The sequence below is a fragment of the Bison bison genome, unplaced genomic scaffold (genome assembly GCF_000754665.1).
Source record: "Bison bison bison isolate TAMUID 2011002044 unplaced genomic scaffold, Bison_UMD1.0 scf7180017853138, whole genome shotgun sequence".
Lineage (NCBI taxonomy): Eukaryota > Metazoa > Chordata > Mammalia > Artiodactyla > Bovidae > Bison > Bison bison.
This window is the reverse complement of record NW_011483711.1, coordinates 153,312-164,203: the sequence shown is the minus strand read 5'-3', so window position 1 is coordinate 164,203 and position 10,892 is coordinate 153,312. Positions and strand designations below refer to the sequence as shown.

At 40.2% G+C, this 10,892-nt stretch overlaps 1 protein-coding gene and 1 pseudogene across 1 annotated transcript; both read left to right on the top strand.

The window, feature by feature from the left end:
* The first annotated feature begins 812 nt into the window (after positions 1-812).
* Positions 813-1,751, top strand: LOC104998319 (olfactory receptor 8S1-like). The gene has a single exon (XM_010853432.1). The coding sequence runs from the start codon at positions 813-815 to the stop codon at positions 1,749-1,751; it is 939 nt and encodes a 312-aa protein (XP_010851734.1).
* Positions 1,752-4,968: 3,217 nt separating this feature from the next.
* On the top strand, positions 4,969-9,638 carry LOC104998311 (annotated as a pseudogene).
* The last annotated feature ends 1,254 nt before the right edge of the window (positions 9,639-10,892 follow it).

Sequence of the window (10,892 nt, the reverse complement as noted above, 5' to 3'; positions counted from 1 at the left end):
AGTAGATGCTTTTTAAGAACTTTATATATAATCTCATATTTAATCCTAGAACCTTTCTTAGTACTGTTATTAATTTTCATTTTAAACATAAGGAAATCCAAGAAAGGAGTTTTATGCATCATGTACAAAGTCATGTACCTAATTAGAGGTAGAGCTGAAATTTGAACCTAGTCTGATGCAGGAGCCCACATTTTTAGCCACTATCTCTGATGCCCATTTATTCCCTAGGTGTCAGCATCTTAGATCTGATTTTGTGCTCGGTTACTCAGTCACCCACCAGGTTCTTCTATTCATGGAATTTTCCAGGCAAGAATGCTGGAGCAGGTTGCCATTATGTTAAACCAAATATAACTTGATTTTTCTCTGAGCCTTTGAATACAAACTTCATGTTCATGCAAACTGAATATTTGTCAGAAACATTTTCCAAGTGCAATCATATTGCTTTCTTAAGGATATTGTCAAATTCACTCAATGTAATGTCATTATTGGCCCTCACTAAATCTCAATTTGAGTTCCCATTGTAGTAATTACAGTTATATATTTACTCTTCATATGCATATTCTTCAATGGATATCATATCTTGATCATCTTTTTGTTTCAAGTGATTGACACAAACTGAGGTCATAATAGAAAGCAAAAACATTTACAAATAATGGTGATATGAACAGAGGACAAATACAATGGAAAAATTCCAGTGTAGCCTGAGGTCACCGAGGAAAACCCCCTGTTATCAGGGGAGGGGAGAGGTCTGGGGAAAAAGACTTTTGGCTCCCATGCCTGTTTATATTATTTCTAGGGAAAGGCCTTTGTAAATGGACTTGAGGAACCACAGCACTGTCACAGAGTTCATCCTCCTTGGACTGTCTGCCAACCCTCACACCCAGGCTCTGCTCTTTGTGCTATTCCTGGGGATTTACCTTCTGACAATAATGGGGAACTTGATGATGTTGCTGGTGATCAAGGCTGATTCCCACCTCCACACGCGCATGTACTTCTTCCTGAGCCACCTCTCTTTCGTTGATATCTGCTTCTCTTCAGTCACAGTGCCCAAGATGTTGGAGAACCTCCTGTCTCGAAGGAAAACAATATCGGTAGAGGGCTGCCTAGCTCAGGTCTTCTTTGTGTTTGTTGCTGCAGGGACGGAAGCCTGTCTGCTCTCAGTGATGGCCTATGACCGCTATGCTGCGATCTGCCACCCTCTACTCTATGGACAGATCATGAGTAAAAAGCTGTACATTCAGCTTGTGTGGGGCTCGTGGGGCCTGGGCTTTCTGGACGCACTCATCAACATCTTCCTAGCTGTGAACATGATCTTCTGTGAGGCCAAAATCATCCCTCACTACAGCTGTGAAATGCCCTCTCTCCTCTCCCTGTCCTGCTCTGATATCTCCAGAAACCTCATTGCCTTGCTCTGTTCCACTCTGCTGCATGGGCTGGGAACCTTCCTTTTGGTCTCCCTATCCTATGCCCACATTATCACCACCATCCTGAGCATCAGCTCTACCTCAGGCAGAAGCAAGGCCTTCTCCACCTGCTCTTCCCACCTCACTGCAGTGACACTGTACTTTGGCTCAGGTTTGCTCCACCATCTTATGCCAAATTCAGGATCCCCTGCAGAACTGATCTTCTCTGTGCAGTATACTGTCATCACGCCCATGCTGAATCCCCTCATTTACAGTCTGAAAAACAAAGAGGTGAAGGTGGCTCTGAAAAGAACTTTGGAAAAGTATTTGCAGCATATCAGGTGCTGAAATTAAAATATAGGATAGTGAAGAACTGGAATAAATCTGCATAGAAAAGGACATTAGGTGAGTTTGCAGTAGTAAGGAGCACTCTTGAGTACTCACAACGTCAGATGCTACAACCTACATTAGAAATACATGAGAGAATGGCATAAAGTTATAGGAAGGAAAGCTCCCTTTATTTTCTTTTAAAATAATCACCTTGTCTAGAAAACTTTGTTATGAACAAATTGATCCATTTTTCTCATTCTGAAACATCTGTTTTAGTAAAATTATTAGTTTCATGAATCTATCATTATTTTTACTAACTGGAGAATATGCTAAAAGCCATAGATTTGATAAGAATGTAGGGTCCTGGATCTTTAAGAGAAAAAAGTCATAGGTAAGGGTAGAGGGTTGAAAATAAAAGAAGTCCAATTGGGTGGCCATAGAAGACAGGCTTAAAAAGCTAAAAGCTCTGCAGAGAGACAATGAATGTATAGAGATGGAGCTCAGACTCGGATAAAATTTCTAAGAACTCATGTATGTGCAGTGAAAAGTGAAAGTGAAAGTTGCTCAGTCATGTCCAACTCTTTGCAATCCCATGGACTATACAGTTCATGGAATTCTCCAGGCCAGAATACTGGAGTGGGTAGCCTATCCCTTTTCCAGTGGATCTTACCGACTCAGGAATCAAACCAGGGTCTCCTGCATTGCAGGTGGATTCTTTTCCAACTGAGCTATCAAGAAAGCCCTCATGTATGTGCATAGTGCTGGCCAAATCACCAGTGTAAGAGGCTATAAGGAGGCGCTGTGGCTCTAGAAACTTTATTTCTCACATAGTCATTATTCAGACTTGCATATTCTCCAATTAGCTGATCTCATCAAGATCTTCCCCGTGTAGAGTGTAGGCAATGTGCCTTAGACAAATAATTTGATCTTATGACACAGGAGTCCTGAAACCATCTTTGTCCCTCACCTCTCAGCTGTCAAACAACTGGTCACTGTGTAGGGGCTTATGGTTTGCTGGTTTTAAGGCACTGCATCAATCTCACATAATTCATTGGTACCTATAAGACATAAGACCTGTAAGACATAAATCAATTCTCATGCTGCTTCTGCTTTGTTTAATCTGTATTTTGCAATCATCTAAATAACTGTAAAATGAAGAAGAATACATTTGAATCAGTTCTAATGAGATGGATGAAACTGGAGCCTATTATACAGAGTGAAGTAAGCCAGAAAGAAAAACACCAACACAGTATACTAATGCATATATATGGAATTTAGAAAGATGGTAACAACAACCCTCGGAGAAGGCAATGGCACCCCACTCTGGTACTCTTGCCTGGGAAGTCCCATGGATGGAGGAGCCTGGTGGGCTGCAGTCCATGGGGTCACTGAGGGTCGGACACGACTGAGCGACTTCACTTTCACTTTTCCATTTCATGCATTGGAGAAGGAAATGGCAACCCATTCCAGTGTTCTTGCCTGGAGAATCCCAGGGACGGGGGAGCCTGGTGGGCTGTCGTCTATGGGGTCACACAGAGTTGGACACAACTGAAGTGACTTAGCAGCAGCAACAACAACCCTGTATGCGAGGCAGCAAAAGAGACACAGATGTATAGAACAGTCTTTTGGACTCTGTGGGAGAGGGAGATGGGAGATGATTTGGGAGAATGGCATTAAAACATGTATAATATCATATAAGAAATGAATCGCCAGTCCAGGTTCGATGCAGGATACAGGAAGCTTGGGGCTGGTGCACTGGGATGACCCAGAGGGATGGTATGGGAAGGGAGGTGGGAGGGGGGTTCAGGATGGGGAACACGTGTACACCCTTGGCGGATGCATGTTGATGTATGGCAAAACCAATACAATATTGTAAAGTAATTAGCCTCCAATTAAAATAAATAAATTCACACACACACACACAAACTACAGTTTCTTGTGAATATGGGAAAGTGAGCTGTCAGGTGAATTACATCTTGCTAAACACCTTCCTTGATAATTTCCTAATAAAGTATCCCTCCAGTTTAAGTGGCCAATAGGCAAAGACTTCTCAGCTTGCCTACTTTTCTTTTCTTAGCCACACCTCAAGACATGTGGGATCTTAGTTCCCTTGAACCCACACCCTCTGCAGGGGAAGCACAGAGTCTTAACTGCCGGACTGCTAGGTAAGTTCCTCAGCTTGCCTGCTTTTAAAACCCACACTATTCCAGGGTTTACAGTAAGAACTTCAATCGTAAAGTTCTATAGCTTATATTTGTGAGATTCACCTAGGAGTTCTACAGCCTTCACTTTTCTAAGTTCAAAATTTGGCTTCCGATTTGACCTCAGGGACTACAGCTCTCTTGCACTGCTAAGTTTCATCAGCTCCACCAGCTTCTCTGGCTTCCCTTCAGCTAGATTCTATCCGAAAATCACTTGCTTCACTGATATTCTTTGCCTGGTATATAGACTCACAAGAGTGTTAAATGAAGAATAGTTTCTGTGAATTGGCTTGGGATGACATGAGAGAAATTTCTCCTCTGCTCCTGTCAGAATTTGAAAGTGGCAGGACCAAGGCAGCTTTCAACTTCTTCACCTGAGTTAGTCAGTTTTCTCTCCCTTGTGATATTTGTAAATAGAAAACCTAACATGTACACTTTATGGAATTCACCTGAAGAATTATTGATTTCCCTGTGAGTAGTGGTCACCTGACCAAAGATGACTTCTTATATCACAGTGAGACTAGACTCAAAAGATGAGCTTTATGCCACAAAAACCCAGGCCTCTACAATTTCTCTAAAATTTTCCTTCATTCCCACCTGGGACTTCCAGCTTCTGTTTTCTTTTCCTTCTCCAGCCTTCTGCACCTGGCTTTCTCAAGCACTTTCTTTTATCTTAAGTTCTCCCATCATCTTTTCCTTGTGCTGCAGTCTGAGTTTCACACACTAAGAACTTTATGGGTGTCTCTCTCCTTTGAAGCTCTTAGCATCTACCAAATAAATCCTATCTATGCTTTTTAGAGTTAAGCACAAACTTGTTATGTGATCTGCATTGATCTGGGGAGCTTAAAGCAAGAGCCTGAAGAGCCCCATTATGGGGAGGAATAGGAAAAAGCATAACATAGTTGATAAACTTTAGTAGCCTGACATCCTCCTCCTTCTTTTAGACTCTAAATACATGTGCTAAAAATAGTTCACCTTTCTGCTATTATTAAGCACCTTAGTCATCAACAATATTCTGGTCATTAACAAAATTCATGGTTAAAGGAGACCAGGAAGAGCAGGATCCGGTGAAGCTTATAAGGAGAATATTAAGATATGCAAAGTCTGTCTTTCATGAATACAAACCACATGTCCTCCATCCCTTCTCTCATTTTCCACTTCTGTCCTTTTCAAGTTGTGCTTGGGATACCCATATTCCGTATACTCTTCTGAGTTTCTTATATTTCCAATAATTGTTACCCAGACCATTTCTGCCTTCCAACTCTATACTTGTCTCTCTTTCTATTTTCATTAAGCTGTCCATCCAGTCATTAATGTAATTAGTGGATATTTTGTGTGTGATTACACTTAGTAGCCTGGAGAAGGAAGTGGCAGCCCACTCCAGTGTTCTTGCCTGGAGAATTCCATGGACAGAGGAGCCTGGTGGGCTGCAGCCCATGGAGTCACAAAGAGTCAGACACAACTGAGCAACCTTCACATATACTTAGTAGATAAATCTGGAGACTGTTTTCTTAGAATATCTTTTTGGGAATGATGTAAAATCATTGGATATAAATGAATTAATAATTTATAATGGCATTTATGTTATTTTGCTTTCTGAATTTGTTGAATTTTAAATTTAGGCAAATGTTAATTTAAGTAAAATGAATTCACAGTAGTGTAAACACAAGTAAAAAATAATATGGTAGAAAGTGATAATTATTTTTTATTATTCTTCAGTGATCCAGAAATGCAATATCTTGCTCTTCTTCTCTTTAAGATAATATCTGACATGAACATTTATAAGATATTAAGAGCTGACCTATTTTAAGAAGTGCTCACACACAGTTACCCAGCAAATTGGTAAATAGCACATTTCTATTAAGAGGATCACCTTGAGCTTTATGTTCTTATCTTCCCCTCTTCTCTATGTAAGCATCAAAACTTCTCTCTACCTTTTTCTGAATTTCAAAATAAGCATTCAACTTTAATGTGAATTGAAGCCACTGTGTTCCCTTTCAAGGTAAGTGACAAGAATTTGAAATTAGTATATAACTTTCACTGCAAGGTTGAAATGAAGTTCTGTCTTTGCATGCTCACAGTCAGAGGATCTATGTTGGGAGTCAGAGGGAGAAAATCATAGAATCTTACAACTTGGGCTTCCACTTGCCTTGCTGATGGGCTTTGTGAGATGTTAGCAGAAGACAGAGGTTTTCAAATATTGGATCTTTCATGGTTTCTCCAAAGTCCTTTGGATATCCTAGAGTTATCTCAGGCTGAGTGCTGGAAATAAAACTTGGATAGTAACTAGGTCTACACTGAGAGTAAATATGGAAAACTGGAGAATAAATGTGGAGCAAATGTGGCCAAACTGTGTCTGACCAAAATTGGAAAGTAAATTACAAATTTTGAGAAATTTTCCAGTTAAAGTGAATGGACTGCATTGACCACTTTGCTACTGAAGAACACAAAGAATTGTTTATTTCTGTAAGATTTTACAAACTCAAAGACAGGAAAAATTGACTTTTCCATTTGGTTATCATTCCATTATTCATCTTTACTGAAGAGTAAATATTAATTTAGGTCACCATGTTGGACTACAACTTACTCACCAGATAGAATCAAGAGGTAATTTCAATATGGGTTCTGATAAGGGGTGAAAGTATAAGAACTTGTCTAAACAGAAATAGAAAAATAAAGGAAGTTTAGGAAAAGCAGGGCATTGGCTAGCCCAGCAAGAATTGAATCTACTCTGGTAAGTTCTTTGGGCAAGAACAACTGAGACTTTGGTGAGATTCCCAGCGTGAAAGCTTGGGAAATTCGAAGTTGATTCCCAGTTCTAGTTGACAGATCAAGATTTCAGTGAGGAATTATCATACCAGGAAAGAGCACTCATGACAGAACAGAGTCTGAGATTTCACGCTGGCTACAAAGAAATTAACCAGTGCAAGAACTCAACCCTGGATTCTGGGAAAATGTAACTGGAAAAACAGGACAAATAAGTGTATTGACACAACAATTCAGTAAAGGTTAAGCAAGGTCTTTTTGCCCAATCAATTGTAAGTAAGCCTAGCACAAAATAAATCTATAATACTTTGAGTAATTAGATATATGACAGAACTGATGAAATAATGCATAACTGAATGAAACAGATGGTTTCCTTGCTGAATTGACAGGATGGAAAATGGAGTGGACAAATGAAATATTAAGTGACTAAACAAATTAGTAACTGATCAATAAATTATCTGATGGATAGATGAATAATTGTCATGTTTTTAAGCAACCTTCTGAATGTGGCCCAAAATGAGCTAGTAGGTACTCCTCAGAGGGAATGAATCTTTAGGTGCCAGCTAGTACAATAGAAAGTAAGTCCTCTGCAATCACAAAACCCCACAGAGCCTTCCTTTTCTTTACAACTTCCCAGTCATCCTCAAGTTGTTTATTTCTGAAACCAGAGATCACACTGGTATGGGGAGGGCAGGGAGGAGGCGGGTATTCCTCAAACAAAGCACACACAATATCTTCTAAACCAGTTTCATTATTTCTACATTCAACAAATATTGAGGACCCATCATATGCCTGTCATTCTGCTGTAGTTCAAGATTTAAGATAATTAAGATGGTTGAATACCAAATCTGTTCTCCATAAGCAAGCAATATGCTTGGAGAAAAAGGAAATAGTACTCACACATTCTGCTGAAAACCAGAGCAATAGATATCCAAACGAAGGTTGAAAGAGTTCACAGAATAAGGAGTAAAAGAGAACACAGAGTGGGGATAAGTAAACAGGTTTAAGAAAATGGATATAAGCTGGTCAGAACATAAAAATCAAAGATAATGATAGCTTCATAGACCTGCTGCTGCTGCTAAGTTGCTTCAGTCGTGTCCGACTCTGTATGAATGTAAATCTTACCCACTCACTTACTCTTTCAATAGCAGCAAGTTACTGCAAAATTTTCAGATTGAATTTCCTTCTTCTAAAATTTGAGATAATTCAGCACTTATAGTTTTGTTGTGATCTTCCAGTAGAGGGAAAGCTAAATGTTTGATAATACCTAGACATAACTGACACACACACACACACAAAATGACAGATATCATTCTTTTCTATAATCTGTGCAGGAAGAGAAGGAAGACATATATAAGGGAGGAGGTAGAAATTATAGTGAATATTCAAGAGCAATGGGATTTGGGTCAAAATTTAAAGAGAAAAAATTTCAAAGACTATCAGTTGAAGGCAGAGAATAGAAGAGTAATGAGGTCACCAGAATAAATACAATCTGACAATTGGTGCCCTGATTCTGCAACCGGGGGCATACCAGAACCACCTGGGTTTACTGGTTTTGACCAGTAGTGTTACAGAATAAAAGCAAGGGATGGTAGGGAATTTCCTAGGGGTCCAGTGGTTAGGACTCTGCGTTTTCACTGCAGAGGGTGTGAATTCAATCCCTGGTCAAGGAACTAAGATCCTGCAAGCCATGCAGTACAGCTGGAAAAAAAAAAAAATCACAAGGGATAGTTCAAGATGAAACCAGTTAGTCATAGACTAGACTGAAAAATTAAATAAAGTTCTCCAGAGCTATTTTGGTAGAGGAACCACAAAGGGAAAGAACATAGATAGATGGACTGGCTCATGTTTCCAGGAGTTAAACAGCTGGCAGTTGAGTCAAAGAAGAATTTGGGGAAAGGAGGAAGACTTTTTTTTAACTCCTTGTAAAAGATGAGCAGGCTGAAGAGAGACATATGTGTGCATGGAATGAAATAAGAACCCTGAGATGGCATAAAGAGGAGGTGAATACTTCACACTTCCTTCTACTTTCATTCCAGTGGAACACCTTCTCTCATGGCTTTAGGAAACCATAGCACCATTACAGAACCTCCTAACCCTGATAGGGAATCTGATGATGATGACTGTCATCAGGATGGAATCATACCTCCATTCACCCATGTACTTCTTCCTCAGTCACCTCTCTTTCCTGGATCTTTGTTTAACTTCAGTCACTGTGCCCAAGATGCTAGAGAATCTCCCGTCTCAGAAGAAATCAATTTCAGTAGAAGGTTGCCTTGCCCAGGCTTTTTTTGTGTTTTCCATGGCAGGGACGGAAATCTTCATGCTCTCTGTCATGGCTTATGACCACTACACTGCCATCTGTCACCCTTTGCTCTATGGCCAGCTGATGAATAAACAGCTATGTTTACATGTGATCTAGTATGGCTCTCCTGGAAACTGGGCTTTCTGGATGCTCTCATTAACACCCTCATGACTTTGGGCTTGGACTTCTGTGGGGCACATGTCATGCCTCACTTCAGCTGTGAGCTGCCATCTCTATTCTCTCTCTTGCTCTGATATCTCCATCAACTTTTCAGTCCTGGGGTTCTCCACCATTGTGCATGCTTCTGGAACTTTACTCCTGGTCTTCTTCTCATATGCCCGCATTGTCTCCACCATCCTGAACATCAGCTCCACTGCAGGCAGAAGGAAGGCCTTCTCTACCTGTTCTTCCTACCTCACTGCAGTGAGCTTCTTCTATGGATCTGCTTTTCTTCGCTATCTCATGCCAACCTTAAGTTCCCTGCTGGAGTTGACTTTTTCCCTGCAGTACAGTGTGGTCACTCCCCTAGTGAATCCCCTTGACTACAGCCTGAAGAACAAGGAAGTAAAAGAATCTTCTGAAAAGAATGTGGCAAAAAGGTTTACAGCATTTCAGACAGCAGAGAACAGGTAGGGAATGACTGGGAAATGCAAAAGCATCTCATCAGATGTTTGAATAACAAGTTGAGGAAAACTTTTCTTAGTTCATAACAGATATGACAAAATATCTTACAAGAACCTGTTTCATTTGAAATTATTGAGAAAATCCAAGAGCTACTTGCTGTTTTTGTTCAGTCAATTTGCTCAGGGACAAAGCAATGCATCATTTAATTATTTCACTCTAGGAGATTGAGATAATTTGGTACAGATTAATTCTCTTTTTTATTTATGAAATATTCCCATTGAGATTAGCACTGAGAAAATTGTCTAGAACCTGAATTCTTATCTGAATCTGAGATTTATAGGGGGAGTTTTACTAGAAATAAAAGAGGCAAGGTCACTGATAATAAAGAGTCATAAATTTTAGACTCAGGGTTGGGATTGAGCTTAAATTGGAGAGGGATTTGGAGAAAATATAGAAGCCAGGAATTACTGAGAGAGGGGGTATGCTATTAAAGCTAAGCAGATGTTACCCATTCTCTGTACCTTTCCTGGCACCTTTGACTGGTGGCAAAATGGAAGGAATCCACTCTGAGGATGGCTCAGCCCTGCTGTCTCACTGGGGGCACCACTGTTAGTTGCTGAGGAAGTACTGAGGCCAGGTGGCAGGCCATGAGCATGGAAAAGTGCCGCTGATGCTGGGAGTACTGAAGGGACGCTACCTTTCCTCCATCAGAACCATATTAGCTGTCTCTTTTAGTTTCTGCCCATACTTCTTACTGGCTGAGGCTAATCAGAAGCCAGCAGTAATAGAAATGTCCTTGGGAAATGTCCTCTGTAGTGGTCTAGTCCTAGTAATATAAAACCAAGTATACAAGACAAGCGTGGGATTGAGAGCTAACAGAAAGCTACCTAGTGTACCAAATAATCATGTATATATGACCCGCTTCAGGCAAGAGAGAGAGAGAACATGAGCAAGAGAGAATGAGAGGGAAGACAGTTTAACCAGATGAGAGAACATGAGCCAGAATGGAGAATGGTAATAATAAGGGGAAATTAAAGAAAGAATTTTCCACAGTTTATTGTGATCCACACAGTCAAAGGCTTTGGCATAGTCTATAAAGCAGAAATAGATTTTTTTCTGGAACTCTCTTGCTTTTTCCATGATCCAGTGGATGTTTGCAATTTGATCTCTGGTTCCTCTGCCTTTTCTAAAATCAGCTTGAACATCAGGAAGTTCACGGTTCACATATTGCTAAAGCCTGGCTTGGAGAATTTTGAGCATTAC

Excerpts from the sequence above, each read along its gene's own strand:
- LOC104998319 (XM_010853432.1), top strand. The coding sequence starts at position 813 with ATGGACTTGAGGAACCACAGCACTGTCACAGAGTTCATCCTCCTTGGA.